This window comes from Nyctereutes procyonoides, unplaced genomic scaffold (genome assembly GCF_905146905.1).
Source record: "Nyctereutes procyonoides isolate TBG_1078 unplaced genomic scaffold, NYPRO_anot_genome, whole genome shotgun sequence".
Lineage (NCBI taxonomy): Eukaryota > Metazoa > Chordata > Mammalia > Carnivora > Canidae > Nyctereutes > Nyctereutes procyonoides.
In genome coordinates this window covers 48,647,036-48,666,266 of record NW_026575020.1, presented here as the reverse complement: position 1 = coordinate 48,666,266, position 19,231 = coordinate 48,647,036, and the positions used below count along the sequence as shown (strand labels likewise).

The window sequence follows — 19,231 nt, the reverse complement described above, 5'->3', positions numbered from 1 at the left end:
ATTGTAGACATTAAAGCCATTAAAATAGGGGCTCCTGGGTGGCCCAGTCAGACCTCTGACTCTTGGTTTCAGCTCAGGTCATGATCTCAGGGTCCCGGGATCCAGCCCTGTGTTGGGCTCAGTGGGAAGTCTGCTTGAAGGTTCTGTCTCTCCCTCTGCCTCTCCACTCCCCCTGCTACTGTGCTCTCTCTCTCTCAAATAAATAAAAGCTATAAATAAATCTTAAAAGCTATTAAAATAGACTAATGGAGAAATATATTATTTATGGAAGAAATAAACCAATCTAGTAAAAATTTTAAATCTACTTAATCTATAAAAGCAATGCAAATAAAATAAAATATCAACAGAATTTCATAAAACCTGATTCTGAAATTGAAACAAACGACCAAATAAGAATGGCTAAGACAATTCTGGAGACAAAGAGTGTGGGGAAAAAGAAAAAAGAATATAGAGTGTGAGGGGATGTTATCACTGCATGAGAGCTCAAGATTTAGTGTTTTCTGAGTAATTAAAATGGCATAACAGTAAAGTAGCTCAATTTAATGTGATCATAAGCTATTTTGATTCTTTTAGGCTCTTCTATCATTTTCCAATTTTCTACAGCAAATATATACTAATTTTATAATAAAAACAAAGCTAAAGAATAGATATATATAAAAGTTTTCTCATTGGATAATGTCAGCATCCAGAGTTCACCCTCCAAAGACCCTGCATAGGTTCATTTTAACATAAGCTCTCTATTACTATAGTAGAAAAAAAGTATTTCTCTCTTGGATTAGCCTAGAACAAAAGTGGGCAGTTACAAATAACAAACTTTTTAAATAAATCAACTATAATATAATTTATCAATCTCTGGTTACATTTAACCCAAACTTGATATAATTAATCTAATTCCAGTTGCATGAAATCTATAATAATGTCATATGCATCAATTTCTTCTTGCTCCTCACTCTGTATAATATTTAGGCTGTTGGAGGTAATATGATAGAGATATGAAAATCTGACATATTTTCATTGAGTAATACATCATGAATTGTATCTGCTCTTAATTTCAGTAACAGAAATAAAAAATAGACTTAAAATTTGCAAACCAAATTCATCTTTAAACTTAAATATTCTTCATTAAAGCTACCATCACATCTTCCTTATTAAGTATCATAGCTTAGGGGTTACTTTATATTGTAGTAGAACAGTTTTTATAATTAATATTCCAAGAAAACTTTTTTTTTCATTTTTCATATATCATACTGCAAAAAACTTTATTTTTTTACATTTTATTTAAATTTAATTTGCAAACATACAATATAACACCTAGTGCTCATCTCATCAAGTGCCCTCCTTAATACCCATCACCCAGTCACCTCATCCTCCCACCACCTATTCCCCGTTGTGCAACCTTCTTTGTTTGTTTCCAGAGTTAGAAGTCTCTCATGGTTTGTCTTCCTCTCTAATTTTTCCCCCCACTCAGTTTCCCTCCTTTCCCTTATGGTCCCTTTCACTATTTCTTATATTCTATATATGAGTGAAATCATATGATAATTGCCAAGAAAACTTCTTAAAGGTACAAATTTGTTTTCTAAACAGAATAAATTCTCTTATCAAGATAAAGATACTTTCACGCATTTATTAGGCACAGAAATCTTTAGCTTCTTTTTGTATAACTCTTTAATTTACTTTTTTTTTCCTTTTTAAAGTATATATCACTAGTGATTCCTTAAGGTATTTTTTTGCCAACCTTATAAACAAAATGATCAAACCACAGTCCTTCACTTTGGCAATATATAAAACTGAATTTAGAATTATACGATTCAGCTATACTTCAAAATTCCTGCACAAGACTGAACCTAGCTCTCTCTTTCTACCAAAATTCAAAATTCAAGCTCCTGGGTAAACTGAAAGGTTATCTGCTTTTAATGGAATTTCATCCAAATTTTTACAATAAGCAATGTTCCATTAAAAAAAAAACCTAATCAAAATATAGTCCACTCTGTCCTTTGAACAATCACAAAATTATTTAATATTCCATTTGTCTTCTTTTAAGATTACTTTCTAGCAAATAAAAGTAAAAAAACTGTATTTACAACATTGGAGTTTTATTATCTATACTCTAAGGCATTTCTATTTGAAGATTAATCCCCATTCCTACTAATATTATAAATGTAGATTTATAACAACAAACAACCAAAAGATAAATGAAAGAGATTTATAAGAACCTTACAGGAAAGCTTTTCTACTAATGTTTAAAAATATAACTACTTTAAAAATATGACTTTAGGGGTAAATAATCTGATTTCCACTGTAATGGGAGATTATAAATACTGTGTATATTAAACAAGAAAAGACTGTGTTTTCTAAAATATGTTGGAAAAATAGCACCCCAAAAATATTTCATAAATTTTCTCATTTTAAATAAAACTATAAAGTCAGGCAAGAGAAGAGGTGCTGCTCATTTTTATATAAATAAATATTTTATAGAATGACTTTCAATAAACCAAATGGTAAACATTTACTGACCATCACTACCATTGAGAGTTGGCCTGAAAGCAAATAAAAATATACTTCAAGAACATTCTGAATTACTGTAGAAAACCTCAAGAATTTTTTTCTAATAGTTGTATATGCAAGTGAAATTGTACTTGAAAAAGCAGTGGTAGGAGTCACCCCACTCCCCAAAAAAAAGCAGTGATACCTGAAAAAATGACTATTTTTTCAAAAAACAGTTGTTGGTAACAGAATCTTTACTGGAGGCAGGAATATTTCAAAAATCAATAATATTATAAGTTCTTAAGAAATTCTCATATTTTTTCCTTACTTGTAATATTTGCTCAATTAGCTTATCATCACCCATTCACCAACTAGCAGGTCTATGAATCAGATCACTTGTGTCTTTGATCCTCCAAAACAAATTAAATTGATAGATATATGACTGGGTTCTCAGAATGAGAGGTTCAAAACTGTACCAGAATGAAGTAAAAGTGAGGAAAGGCCTCCAATAACGTCTTCCCTTTGATTCCAAACCAACCTAAATCCCCACTAAGTTCACGTGGTTCTTTGATAATGCCATTAAACAGTCCAAAACCCTTTATGTGTCTAGCTTGGTAGAACGTAACAATTTGGATGAAGATGTATATTTAAGGGAAATGTGTATATGTGTCCACCAAAAGAAACATAAGAATGTTCACTTCAGCATTGTCAATAATATCATCCCCAAGCTAGAAACTGACAGTAGGATGGATAAGTAACATTGTGGTATGTTCACTTTGAAACATTATTCAACAACAACAACAAAAAAAAAGAAACATTATTCAACAAGTGAGAATAAGCTAAAATGCTATTTAACAATATGGTCTCAAAATCTAAGTTGAGCAAAAGAAGTTCATTTTTGTTCAACTCCATCTGGAATACTGAATAGCTGTGTGACTAAAGGGTGGGGAGAGGATGGGAAAATAGTAGACAGGACTCTCAGGGGGCATTAACAGGACTCAGATCCTACTCACTGCACCATGGACTCCATCAAGAAGCCTGCCCATGAGACACTGGAAATTCCCTACCCACAGATCCCTCAATAGGCCCACGCCCACCCACAGCACTCAGTGCACCTTACCCACACACACGCTCTCCCTGCAGCCAGCTCCCTGTGTGAGCTCCCAGTGGCAGCAGCCAGAACAAGCTTTAGCAAATGGCTAGAGAGAATACACAAAAAGCCAGCCTAAATCTGAGGGCCAGACAGAGACCACAAACTTGAGCTGTAGTGCCATGTCTGTAAAAACAAAGAATCTGTCGGCACTTGGCCAGGTATGTTGCAGAATCTAGAAAAGGCATATAAGCTTAAGAATTCTGCCACAAGAGGGAGAAAGAAGCATGTAGCAGGTGTACTCTAGAAAGTGTGAGAAGGCCTCAAAATAACTAGCAGGGCTGAAGGAGGGTATTTCTCTCCTGAAGGCAAATAGTAAAGACCCCTGGGAGGTGACTACTATGTCAAACATGAGGAAGGCATCTTGTCTCACATTTAGATCTTTCATCCATTTTGAGTTTATCTTTGTGTATGGTGAAAGAGAGTGGTCTAGTTTCATTCTTCTGCATGTGGATGTCCAATTTTCCCAGCACCATTTATTGAAGAGACTGTCTTTCTTCCAGTGGATAGTCTTTCCTCCTTTATCGAATATTAGTTGACCATAAAGTTGAGGGTCCACTTCTGGGTTCTCTATTCTGTTCCATTGATCTATGTGTCTGCTTTTGTGCCAGTACCTCACTGTCTTGATGACCACAGCTTTGTAGTACAACCTGAAAACTGGCATTGTGATGCCCCCAGATATGGTTTTCTTTTTTAAAATTCCCCTGGCTGTTTGGGGTCTTTTCTGATTCCACCCCAATCTTAAAATAATTTGTTCTAACTCTCTGAAGAAAGTCCATGGTATTTTGATAGGGATTGCACTATACGTGTAAATTGCCCTGGGTAACATTGACATTTTCACAATATTAATTCTGCCGATCCATGAGCATGGAATATTTTTCCATCTCTTTGTGTCTTCCTCAATTTCTTTCAGAAGTGTTCTATAGTTTTTAGGGTATAGATCCTTTACCTCTTTGGTTAGGTTTATTCCTAGGTATCTTATGCTTTTGGGTGCAATTGTAAATGGGATTGACTCCTTAATTTCTCTTTCTTCAGTCTCATTGTTAGTGTATAGAAATGCCACTAAATGTGAGACAAGATTCCATCAAAATCCTAGAGGAGAACACAGGCAACACCCTTTTTGAACTCGGCCACAGTAACTTCTTGCAAGATACATCCACGAAGGCAAAAGAAACAAAAGCAAAAATGAACTATTGGGACTTCATCAAGATAAGAAGCTTTTGCACAGCAAAGGATACAGTCAACAAAACTAAAAGACAACCTACAGAATGGGAGAAGATATTTGCAAATGACATATCAGATAAAGGGCTAGTATCCAAGATCTGTAAAGAACTTATTAAACTCAACACCAAAGAAACAAATAATCCAATCATGAAATGGGCAAAAGACATGAAGAGAAATCTCACAGAGGAAGACATAGACATGGCCAACATGCACATGAGAAAATGCTCTGCATCACTGGCCATCAGGGAAATACAAATCAAAACCACAATGAGATACCACCTCACACCAGTGAGAATGGGGAAAATTAACAAGGCAGGAAACCACAAATGTTGGAGAGGATGTGAAGAAAAGGGAACCCTCTTACACTGTTGGTGGGAATGTGAACTGGTGCAGCCACTCTGGAAAAGTGTGTGGAGGTTCCTCAAAGAGTTAAAAATAGACCTGCCCTACGACCCAGCAATTGCACTGTTGGGGATTTACCCCAAAGATACAGATGCAATGAAACGCCGGGACACCTGCACCCCGATGTTTATAGCAGCAATGGCCACAATAGCCAAACTGTGGAAGGAGCCTCGGTGCCCATCAAAAGATGAATGGATAAAGAAGATGTGGTTTATGTATACAATGGAATATTACTGAGCCATTAGAAACGACAAATACCCACCATTTGCTTCAACGTGGATGGAACTGGAGGGTATTATGCTGAGTGAAGTAAGTCAATCGGAGAAGGACAAACATTATATGTTCTCATTCATTTGGGGAATATAAATAATAGTGAAAGGGAATATAAGGGAAGGGAGAAGAAATGTGTGGGAAATATCAGAAAGGGAGACAGAACATAAAGACTCCTAACTCTGGGAAATGAACTAGGGGTGGTAGAAGGGGAGGAGGGCGGGGGGGTGGGAGTGAATGGGTGACGGGCACTGGGGGTTATTCTGTATGTTGGTAAATTGAACACCAATAAAAATAAATAAAAAAAAAAAAACATGAGGAAGGCAATGCCAAACCTCAAGAAACATGAAAAATCAAGGAAACATGACACCATCAAAGGATCATAATAATCTAGTAACTGACCCCAAAGACATGGACATCTGTGATTTACATGATAGAGAATACATATTATATATTCTAAGGGAACTCTGAGACACAGAAAGACAATTCAATGAAATCAAGAAAATAGCACATGAAAAAAATAAGTTTAAGAAAGAGAAAGAAATTATGAGAAAAAAAAAAGAAGCAAACAAATTCTGGAGTTGAAGAATACCATGAATGAAATGAAGAATGCAATAGAGAATGGTCATGAAAAAGAACCAACAGCATCCAGAGCAATATGGATCAGGCCAAAAAAAAAAAAAAAAAACCTATGAGACAGAAGACCAGAAGACAGGAACTTTGAAATTACCCAGTGAGAGGAGGAAAAAAACAATGAAAAAGTATGAATAAAGCCTACACGGACTGTGGGATACTATCGAAAGAACCAATTTGTGAATTACTGGAGTTTTAGAAGAAGACAGGAAGAAAAGAGTAGGAAGTTTATTTAAAGAAATAATGGCTGAATTATGGAAAATTATTCAGCCATAAGAAGAAGGGAATCCTGTCATTTGCAACATGGATTGACCTTGAGGGCAGTATGCTAAGTAAAAGAAGTCAGACTGAGAAAGAGAAATACTGTGTGAGAACCCTTGTATATGGAATCTTTAAAAAAAAAAAAAAAAAAGCCCAATTCACAGAAAAAGAGTAAAATGGTGAACACACCAGGACCTACGAGGGAAGGGATAAGGGGGAGATATTTATTAAAGAGTACAATCTTCCAGTTATTAGATAAGTAAGTTCTTGGGATCTAATGTACAGCATGGTGTGTATAGTTAATACCTACTACACACTTATAAGTTGCTAAGAGAGTAGATCTCAATTGTTCTCACCACACACACACACAAAAAAAAATGGTAATTTTGTGAGCTGATGGTGGTGGTAGCTAAAGCCATGATGGTCATCATTTCACAATACAGAAGTGTATCAATCAACACATTGTATGCCTTAAGCTTAACAACGTTCAAGGTCAATTATACCTCAATAAAGCTGGCAACAAATTTCAACAATAAAAGTTAAACATCTTTAAATTTATATCTCCTAAGACCATGTTACAGTATTTTCAAACACATTTTACTTTATGTTCCCATTTGCTCAACAATCTATGTTACTCCTACATGGCATAAAAATATAAAGCAGGGGAGTTTTTCCGTCAGCATATCTCTTGGAATTTATCTGTGAAAGCTCATTCTGACTCTGAATTTTTTTTTAAAAAGGTACTTAGATGAACCTGAATAGTTCCAGAGAAATTGCTTTTCCTGGGAACTGTCTTTCCACTCTGTCACAGACTCACTAGATTCAGAGTCCAGTGCCTTTCCCCCAGACTGTTACTGTGTCCCCATCCCTTAATATTCCTGCTTCTGATTTCTTTTTACTCATACACATGATATTCTCACTCTTGCCAGGATAATCTCCTGAAAGTACAAGTCAGACATGAGACTTACCTCTCCTGAAATATCAGGATATTTAGGTTTTAGGAAAGGCAGTCTCGTACTTGCAGTCTTTTGACCCACTCGGCCACATAAGAATGGGCCTAGGGCTTGGAATACTTCTCAACAGACAAAGAGCCCACAAAGCTTATGCTGGGCTTATCATCTTGTGTGGGAATATTTCTCCCTGTTTCGGGTCAAAGAATGTTCTTTGGTCTTTGCTTGACGTGTGTGCATCATCTGGCACCTGGCCAACCTCACTGTTAGATCTGACCTCCACATGGAGAGGACAGAGTCTTTCTACTGCAACACAGGAGAGGTAGGCAAATTGCCTTGGGACAGCCATTGGGAAAGAGACATTGCCCATGGGTGACTGAGCCCACTACTGAAGCTCATCTTGCTCTGTCCCTTCTCTGTGTAAGGAAAGCACTGTTCCATCCAATGCTTGTGTTGTGTTCTTGGTGACTCCAATGCTAAGATGCAGTAGGCAGAAATGTTTGGACTTGTATTTCTGGTGGCCGGCATCATGATGATCTCTGTAGTTGGAGTCCTCCCCAGGGATTGGTAACCAGTGCATTGTGTTTTACTCTTGGGATCAATAAGCAGTGCATATAATCTGCTCTGACATTAGGAATCGAAATTTGTGTACTATAATCAGATTCAAGTTTTACAAAATAAGATTCATAAAATGAAAAGCAGAAAATGAATCTATATTATATGTGAATTCCCACAAGAAGACTTAAAGCTTGTCAAAAATGTACTATAATCTCCCATAGCAAATACCTTTCACTTTCATTAAGAATATTCGAATTGTACACTTATTAGAAAGCTGTATTTCCTATTCTATATTCCATAGGCTTCCTAATAGCCTTTCTTAAAATATTGTAGCAGGTTATCCCTTCTCTAGGTGACAAAAATTCTCACCTATAAAAAAAAGTGAAAAGCCAACCTTATCATCTGTCCTTTTATTATATGAAATACATGAAAGATTTTTTCCAATCAAAACCCCAAATAATTAGACTTCAGGTATTTCCAGAGACTGAACTTATTACCTGCTCTAGCCCATGCTGGCTAAGAGATTTAGGACAAGTTGAAAGGGTCTCAAGACTCTGAGGAATTCCTGAACACATGTATTTTAGAACACGTGGAACACAGAGAAATTCTTTCTAAATCCCATATGCTCACCACCCAGAGGTCACCATTATTAATACTCTACAATTCTTTCCTCTAAAATGTGTATTGGTTTCTTTTGTCTTTTACTATTAAGCTACAAAAGTAACATACACTATTCTTATTAGGAGAGATTTGAACTAAATACAAATACAGAGAGAGACATGAATATCACCCCTACTCTAGTGCTAAACATGTTAGCATATATGTACTTCTAGGCCCCTTTTACTGCACTTACATGCATGCAAGCTTGTGCACATGCACTCATACCACAGAATCTGCTTTCTAAACTCATCCTTGTATCAAAGTTAAAACATCAGAAAGTTAAATAACACACAGAAGCAACATATTAGGGCTACATTAGGTTAGGTCTCCACAAAACGTTGAAATAAATCTCAATATAATGACTTCAATTTTTTTTATTTTATTATTATTTTTTTAAATTTATTCATGATAGTCACAGAGAGAGAGAGAGAGAGAGAGAGGCAGAGACACAGGCAGAGGGAGAAGCAGGCTCCATGCACCGGGAGCCCGATGTGGGATTCGATCCCGGGTCTCCAGGATCGCGCCCTGGGCCAAAGGCAGGCGCCAAACTGCTGCGCCACCCAGGGATCCCCATGACCTCAATTTTTATTGAGGGTCAAAATAAGAAGTGGTCAGTTAGCATTTACCACAAAATAACTGGAAGATCTTGTCCCTTATAGCTTATTCCTTTTAGTCAGAAAATATCAATTATGACAGTTTCCTTCTAAAATCTGATGCCATAAGGAATCTTTTGGGCTGATGGAAACGTTCTAAAATTGAACTATGGTGATGGTGACACAACTCTACAAATTTACTAAAAAGCACTGAACTATATGCTTAAAATGAGTAAGTTTTATGGTGTGATAATTATACCTCAATAAATCTATTTGTTTAAAAAAAAATGGTGCCAGGGAAAGATTACTACTTCTGAAGAACTTGTTTGTATCTTCTGATAAGGCAATGAGAAACATATTGCTAAGGGCTCATATATGCATGTAACAGACACTGTTCTAAATGCATATGTTAATGCTTCTAAGCCTCTTAGGAGGAAGATTTTATTACTATCCTCATTTTACAGATGTAAAGACTGCATCACATAGAAATTAAGCACCATACCCAGAGTCACACAGCTAGTAATTTGAGCATGTATTTGGATCTCTGAACGCTGGGTCCAGAGTCCATGCCCTTAATTACACTAAACTCAAATGCTTCCCTAAATCATTTAAAAAGAGTTCAGGCCAGGACAAATTTAGAATTTAAATACAGAAATAATTTTATATCTGGTATAATAATATCCCCTTTCTCAACATGTTTATGTTATATTTTAATTTTATGTTAATGTTTGTTTATACTATAAAAGTCAATTCTTTATTTTTTAAAAGATTTTATTTATTTATTCATGAGAGACACACAGAGGCAGAGATATAGGCAGAAGGAGAAGCAGGCTTCATGCAGGGAGCCAGAAGCAGGACTCGATTCCGGGATCATGCCCTAAGCTGAAAGCAGACACTCAACCCCTGAGCCACTCAGGCGTCCCTAAAAGTCATTTCAATCTATTTTAAAAGTAGGTATTTTACTTATAAGTTCACTCTATGTATTATAAAACCATTATATACTATTATAAAAACATGAATTATTTACTTGCTGAAATAAACTCTACTAGAAGTTACTATTCCTTATTTTTCCTATATTCACCAATTACTTAAATGATATAATCCTGAAAGTATTGCAAATCCATAGTGCTATCTAGAATCAGTACTACAAAAAATAAGTGGTATTCTAAAGAGATCTAGATAGAAATTCCACAATAAATAAGACTTGGTATTTAAATTCCTAAGATTGTTTCTTCTCTGAAAGGAAAAGTTGGGTAGCTTTAAAGACATCCTATTAGACTGGCCGGCAGAAGAAAACAACACTGACTTTCATTCTGCCTACATGAACAGAAGAAAACATTACACAAAGGATGAACATGATACAGTCTGAACATCTGCTGATGGTAACCAGTAAAGGAAAGCCGACTAAGTAGTAAAGACACTTAGGAGGTGCTCAGGCAACTTTACCTTAAAAAGATGTCTTGGGCACAGGAGGTTAAGCAGACAGATTCTGGACTTCCTATAAATTACCAATCCAAACTCTGGAAATCGTGCATGAAACACTTCGTTTTTCCCCCTCAATATAAAATTTCTACTTTTACAAACAGTGCAGTGATCCAAACAATAGTTTAATAAAAGGCAAAATAACTATTTTATGCTAAGTTAATAAAATGAAATCAACAATATCGGATGTTACCAAGTAAAGCAGGAAAAACACATCTAGCTTCCAGAACATCACATAGCAGTCTCCGTGAACAGTGCCCCCTGTATTGTGGGCACTACTACACAGTGTACCACACCGCTGTACTAATAGGTCCTATGCAATACAAAACCTGTGTGCATCTGTGCACAGTGGCCATAGCACAGCCCTTGCCTGCTCTGTCCCACACAGTGTATACTTAACACCAACACAGATCCTAGAAGAAAATAAACGTTGGGAGGAATTAATCAATTAATTTGATTAAATAAGACACTGAATGGCTACAAAGGATACACAAAGCTAGTGATGCCCTAAAGAGTTCTGCATTCTTCATAGACAAATACATGGTGTGTCCAAAAGTACACAGATTTTACAATCCGTACCTCAAATTCTAGCCTAGAACATACAACGTCCTACATATTTCAATTTTCACATCACATACCTAATAAATAGTCAAAATACTAGCACACATGCCTAACACAAAAGAACCAACTTGTGACATTTAAGTAACAAATTTCTTGCAAACAATATTTGTTTCAAAAAAGGTATGGCACCTTTTTTTGGCACAAAAAGGCCAAAAGAAGACCTTAACAAAGAGAGAAGCATATCATGTTCTTGCACAAAAAGATTTAACATAAAAGATGTCAATTCTTCCTTTGTTGAATTATACATGTTCAGTTAACATTAACAAAAAGACTGACATTTTTTAAGTAGACAGTTAATTGTAAAGCTCAAGTGGAAAAATATGAAAAGAAAAAAAAGATTCTAAAAAAGACCACTGTGGCAGAATAAGAGGTCCTACTAGACATTAAATATTATTTTTAAACTGCAGTAATTAAAAGAGTCTGAGACTGGTACAACCACATCCAGACCTCTGGAGGGGAACAGAAAGTCTAGAAACATGTGTAGTAATGGCTCTGCAGCAGAACTCAAATGAAGGAGAGACTAGATTATTAAAATAAATGATCTCGAGGTAGTTAACCATCTGACAAACAACACAAACAACGGGATCCATACCTCACAACCTACACTGGATACATTCAAATGAATCATAGATTTAAATATTAAAATCAAACCACGTATGTACTAGAAGACAAATGAGAGAATTTTCATCATGTTCATAACTACAGAACTAGTCAAATAAATTACATCAAATACATAAATTAGAATGAAGAAGCCCTTATGTCCTTATATGAAATGATTTCCAATTTTCATTGATAAGTAAAAAACAATAAAAAAAGAAATACCAGGATATATGTAGAATGTAAGGGGAAAAGATAATGGGGAAGGAATATTTATACTTGCCTATGAAAGGATACACAAAAAACTGGCCAACATGGCTCCATCCAAAAAGGGAAAATGTACAGCTAGAAGGTTTATATGGAAGCGGAGCTTTTTCCTATATGCTTTTTAAAAAATCCTTCAGGTTTTAAACCAGAGTGCTCTATGAACTAGCTTTAAAAAAAGAATATGAATAATAGTGAAGGGGAATATAAGGGAAGGGAGAAGAAATGTGTGGGAAATATCAGAAAGGGAGACAGAACATAAAGACTTCTAACTCTGGGAAATGAACTAGGGGTGGTGGAAGGGGAGGAGGGCGGGGGGTGGGGGTGAATGGGTGCCGGGCATGGAGGGGGACACTTGACGGGATGAGCACTGGGTGTTATTCTATATGTTGGTAAATTGAACACCAATAAAAATTAATTTATAAAAAAATAAAAATAAAAATAAATAATAAAAAAAAGACTATTAAAAAATCATAAGGGTACAATGAGCCACTGTTTCACTTCTCCTTATAGTATTTTTATTTACAGCAAACTCTAAGAGCAAACTTAACATATATTTCTAAATATCTATATTCAAATATATACATTTTATATATTATAAAAATTTGCAAAAAGATAAGCATATGTTTCAAGGTTATAAAATAACATGACAAAAATGTAAGGCAAAGATTAAAAAGAATAAAGGAATATCCAGTTTTCATAAGATATCTCCTTTTAACAAAAATGCATGACTAGTTTGTTTTAGTAATGTCAACAGGCCTCTGGGTGAGAAATCAAGGCCCAGATTCTTTCATCCTTCTGTATTTTTTTCTTAAAACCCAGTAAAAGTTTTTTTTCTGGCATATACATTCACACCCAGTCATGTATATATTTATATAACGACTATGACCAAAACAAAATGTTTTAGCTAAGTAAGCGCTTGTTTCCTATAGGCTCACTTATCACATCATCTAAAGACCAATATTATCATATGTTCTATGGAAATTATGACTACATATTTTCAGTACTAACTAAAAACCAGTAATTATTCATATTTATATATATGTTCATTCATATATATAATATTTATATATATAATCATTATAATAATAATAATATATATAATCATTCATATATAATTTTGGTAAAGACCTTTAAAGCCTTAAAGAGTGTTACTTGGCTCAGTGAATGATGTTGTACATAGAAAACCCCAAAGGCTTAGAGTTCTTCCATAATGTATCAGTGAACATTAAAAGATACTAAGCTATTTTACACATAAACTCACAATATCCCAATGAAAAAATCTTTGTGAATTCCAATTGCACTGTCAACAACTGAGTATCTAGTATTTCAGTGCCTAACCTGAACTATATAAAATCATTGAGAACAGCGTTCTGTCTTGAGCTATATATTCTAAGTCTTCTATTTGTTTTCATCTCATACCACAATCTATAGACATCTTAAGTACCAAACAAATACTTATTGATGTACTATTATTTAGAGGGATTATCTCTTCTTTTAGGAATATAAAATGCAAATCAAAAAGCCAATGAAAGAAGTATAAAGAAATTATAGAAGAACAGAGACAAAGTAGAACAAAAGAGAAATCAACATTTGAAGGAGAAAAAAATGAACAAAGAATAAAGGAAGGGCATGCCCTCCATGAAGGAAGCAAGAATGCCCTAGTTTTGTCACCATCCAAATTGGAGTATAAAATACACTTATTTAACTCAGTATTTAATGAATATTACAGTTCTCTTCTGACTTTATCTAATTCATGTGTGATGATGTGGACAAATAAGCAGTAAGTCCTCGTGCAGATAAAAAATTTATAATCATAATGTCCTAGTACACAAATTAAGGTGCTCTATATAACAACTTGGCTAATTCGTTTTATTAACAAGCAAAATGAGGGAGAGGAAATGGTTATGTAATCTGCCCAGGCAGAATCTGATACTAGGTTTGTTCATTCTGGGTGTTCTTTTTGGCTTTTCTGCAAGTATTCTTGTTTGAAGGTTTGAGGAAGAAAGAAAAATCGAATTAGCTGAGTCTCTGGGAATTAGCTAGATATAATGCACTCAAGTAAGCTTCCATTCTTAAATCACTTTTTTGGGTCAGGTACCCTGTTATCACTCTGTAATATGATTGCCAAAGTTCTTGAATATCTTTCCAATTGATTCTAATGTCCTCTGGGAAGGGACTACACGTTGCCTGACACATGGTGGAAACTCAATATTTATTGACTAAATCAATGTTTTTCAGCTAAAAACTAAAAGATAAAACCTACTGATAAGTAGAACCTAATCAACCTAGTAAATGAATGGAGAAGACAAATACAATCTGATACTTTAATATGTAGATTTAAGTGTTACATCATGAGACAAAATCTTTTCCAAACAATGCCTATGTAATAGTCCATTTTCAAATATAACAACTAGAACATTTCATTACCCAAATTTCTATGAAAAAAAAAATCTACAGAGGAATTTCTAAATGTCCTAAGACCTAAATCTTGGGTTTTTTTCTTTTTAATCTGTTTTCATTTAAGAAGAAGAAAGCATCTAAAACCACTAAGTTCTATTTTCTTACATTCCTATCACTTAAAAACAGATGAACTGATTTTTCCTTTTTGAAAAAAAAAAATGTGCTGGCTAGTAATAAAATTCAAAAAATAGAGATTCATGGTAGGAAACCAATTCACACTAAACCACAGCAAGACTCTTAAAAATAGGATGTTTAAGTTCTAGTTGCTTAATGTGGCTCACAGTCTAGAATAAGAGTATTTTTTAATTAAATATATTACACTTTTACTCACTTCAGTGCTTCCTCAAATTTATGGATTTTCTTTTGAGCATCTTCTTTCTCTTTATCAAGTTCACTCTCCAAGTCATGAATCTGCCATGATGAAGATATGTAAAAGTTATCAGAAGACAAGTACTCAGAGGAGAAATACAAACAATGAAATGGTCATCTTAAATCTATTTTTAATGTAAAATTAGATTTAGATATTTCAGGATAGAGACTTGTTTAGTCATAATCATTTACCATCCAACTATTTCAATATTATACTTCCAAAACCAATTTTCTGGTCAAAGTTAATAATTGTTTTGAGTCTACCTATGTGTGGATTTCCTGTAAAATAAACCGATACCTAAGAACTTCAAAAGGAGCAGTCACTTGTTAAGTTTTTTTTTTAATTTACATACTAGCCAAAGGAAAGGAATCTCACAAGATTCAGGAGAATAAATCATGTGTCTATATTTTGCAAACATATACAGGTTTTGATGAAATAGCCCTCTCTTCCACTATTGGGAAGGGTTTGTATAACCATTCACTGAGTTTGGGAGACAATCCCTCCACCATAAGGATCTCTTTCCTAAATGCAGCACCCTTTGAGTCAGTGGGATGGCGGCATGAATAATGAGGGCTAACCAAAACTTTCTCTTCACAGTAAACTTCACACGCAAATACAGATAAGCATATCCAACATGGACATTATATGGATCTGCAGGGAAAGGAGACTTTGGTATAGCTGGATGGAAAGAGAGGAGTAAAAGGGCAGCCATGCTTCCACACACAAGACAACTGAGGGTACAGAGCCAGCAGGTAGATAAGAAAATGCAAGTCACTTAGTGGGGCGAGGATACCAGCTGCATACATGCTGGCAAGCCAGATGAAGCTGACAGCGCCACTGGTGGGTACAGGGGATGGGAGAGGAGTGACAAGCACAAAACCAACAACAACAATACACATACCTACACACATACACATGCACTTTACAAACACTGACTCAGTGCTAGCCCAAAATGCCTGTACTTGGCTATTTGTATTAGTTTGGATGGAGACCTCCCCAAATCAAAAACCTTTTACTCTTTGACCTCTTCCTTTGATAATTCTCTTATGTTTTTCTCCTTTGGGTGCTTTAGTAAAACAAATACATAAATAAAATCAACCGTTTGTCAACTGAAAGGAGAAAGAGGAGAGAGGAAATCTACCATGAGTTTTTTTGTATTCTCATATTCCATGAGAATATCAAAAAGTTTCTACTGGCTACTGTGAGACAAAACTGGAAACACACAGGGTGGTAGCAAGGGTAGGTCCTTGGGAAAATAAAGACAAAGGGCCTCTCTCCATCATATTTTAAATGGTAAAACTAAAATACCTCATAAATACCTACCTTACTAAAACGAGAAAGAGCAACCAACCTCCCTGACAAAATTTTGCCATTACATTTATTTTACTTTACATGAGGAAAAAAGTCCACTGTCCAAAATTTTACCAGGTCCTAGACTCAAATTATTATCTTACTTATATTGGATTCCTGGTATGTGTTACAAGCTTAGCACATAATAGGAATGCTAAATCGGAGTGCATACATTCATTAATAAAGCAAGAGAAGCACCATCCCAACACTGATTGGTCTCTTTCATGTATGGAATCAAAGAAATTAAAGCCCCAAATTAAACTCAGAGATGACCCGATGTGGACATTTTGGAAACATATGTTTTTGTTTGTTTTCTTAAAGATTTCATTTACCTATTTGAGAGAGCAAGCCTGAGTGGGGAAAGGGGCGGGGAAAGGGAGAAGCAGACCCCTGCTGAGCATAAAGCCCATGTAGGGCTCGATCCCAGGACACTGGGATCATGACCTGAGCCAAGGCAGATGCTTAACTGAGTCACCCAGGCACCCCTGGAAACATGTTTTTATATCAGTTAAATCCTTTCTTGAAATATCTTAAGCAAAAAACCAAACACCAACTAAATAAAAACACAAAAGTTGGAGTAGAAGATGGGGGAATGACAGTTGAGAAGAACGTTAACATCTCCACGTTAATGTTTCTATTGTTTACACATGCTTCCCTATCCTTCTGTTTTAAGCTACCTCTGTTAATTAATTTTAAGTCTCTTATAAATATCACACAGATCTGGCTTTTGACCTAAATTATACATTTTCTTTTATTAGGGGAGATTATTGAATCTATTCCTATCACTACAATATTCTTATTTACACAATTTTTCTTTACGCTGTGATTTTTTATGTTCCTTTTTTATTCAGCTTTTTGTTGTTCCAAACTTCTCTAAAGTTCTGATAGATTGACATAGATACAGTCTTTAATTTCACCAGTGACACTATAAACATTTCACAATTATTTTTAACGTGTACTTCTCTAATAGTCAACAAGCAATAAACTAATTCTGTGTCCTATTTTTGTTAAATAATAGCTTAGCACATTTACCTCTTCTCCTATCCATTTTGTTTTTTTAAATAATCTGATTAATTTGATCCAGTCATTTTCACATTTTTTAACTACACATCTCTTCTCTCAAGATATTTTTCTGACATCTGCATTATTTTAAATCATGTACACAATAAACATTTAAATTAAATCCAACTATTAACTAAAAAATTTTAGTTAACTGTGGCATTCAGCACATTTCTCTTTTTATTCTTAATTTTTTGTTTTATTTGATTCAATGTTTTGCTTATCCTTAGGGGGATGAAAGTACATTTAATAGCAATTTTATTTTCAAAAGGAATATCTCAGTGATCTCTCTCTGAGACTACACGTCCACGAAGGTCAGCTGTTGCCTCTGCACACGAAGGAAAAGTGTGCATATGAGATTATCGAGTCACATTTTGGCCAAACAACAGAACATGTGTCACTCTGCTGTCTTAAGACATTTCGATTTGCAACCAAGGAAACTAAACTGACCTGACCTTTACCCCTTCTCACTCCAGCCTGAAGACTTATAAAACCACTCTCTGTACTGAGGCTCTCTTTGATGGTTTTTATCTGATAGAGGGTGAATCTTCTTAGTCTGTATCCACAGGCCTTCCAAAAAGTTCTTTCCTACCTATCTTTCTGTGTGAGTTGATTCTGAGCCCCCTTCAGCAATACCGATTGCTGTCTGCTAATTTTCTGTTTTCAGCGGTCGTATCTGATCTCCACAGTCCTCTGCAGTCTGCAGCATGGTGGTCTGTCCTCCACATCACTAGCTGGGCACCTGTCAGCAGTGGCTCTCCCCTTGCCAGCTGCCACAGGGACGTCAGCTCCGCGGTGGTGTCTCCAGGTTCTTCACACTCTTCATGTGGCAATTACCTCCACTTTCTCTCCATCCTGTTCCTCCTTCCTAGACATTGCATCTCCCAGTAATCTATGGATGAAGCTTTTTGATGCTCTCTTTTGGGGTAAAGGACAGAGCACACTCTTTCCTTTGCTCTGCATGGTTTTGCCACAGACCCCAGGATGGCTCTATACTAACTTGTAAACAGCACATTATTGTTCAGATTTGGTGCTTGAGCAAGAATGCAGGGCCACTGGCTCACTTCCTTCATGTGTCTGCTCGTAGGGCCTCCCACACGGGGCTGCAGCTCTGGCCTGGGACCCCAGGAGCCCCCCGGCCAGTGGAGAGAGGGGTTTCTCTCCACACCTCCTGGCCAGTTCTGCAGGACTCTGAAGCCAGAGGCCACGTGGGGAAGGCACAAGGAGCTGCAGGTGGAATTACCAGCCACTCACAACATCTACATTACCGAGACTGTCCTGCCAATGCACAGCACTACCAGGATCTTACCCTCTGTTCCCTGCTAGGTTTCTTTGTTTCCAGGACTCAGAACTCTCTGTGTGAAAGCATAACTAAGGTTTACCTCTTTAAGTTAAAACTTTAAAAAATTACCCATCTTTAAGGAAAATCTATCTGAAATTACATGGTGATTATGAGTGCGAGCCCAGGAGTCAGACTGCATGGGTTTCCTCCCTCCTCCTCCATAAATTACTTAACACTGTGCCTCTGTTCCATCCCCTGAAAAAATAGGGTTAACAGTAACTATATTTTAAAAGTTGTCATGGGTTAATAATAGTGTTAAGGTAATAAATTACTCCATGTAAAGCTCTTAGGACGATATTAGGAGCATAATAAACATTCCACAAATGTTAAAAATTATTACTATTATCTTCTTGGAGTGAACATACCTAAACATTTTATTGAAAAGTCCAGATCATTATGAAGACCCAAAGTGACAGTGAAGGCACAAACAGTAAATCCCTTACGTAGACTGGCTGCCCTTTCCGAAGACGGCTGCTGAGTTGCTAAGAATTGGAGCTC

At 35.8% G+C, this 19,231-nt stretch overlaps 1 protein-coding gene across 6 annotated transcripts in view; it reads right to left on the bottom strand.

Moving 5' to 3' along the window:
- Window positions 1–19,231, bottom strand: part of CEP112 (centrosomal protein 112) — a 400,471-nt gene that overhangs the window by 276,224 nt on the left and 105,016 nt on the right. For all 6 annotated transcript variants that reach the window (XM_055323886.1, XM_055323903.1, XM_055323913.1 and 3 more), the window contains one exon: window positions 14,944–15,023. In XM_055323886.1, the coding sequence (XP_055179861.1) occupies window positions 14,944–15,023 (80 nt within the window). The remainder of the gene's footprint in view (window positions 1–14,943; window positions 15,024–19,231) is intronic.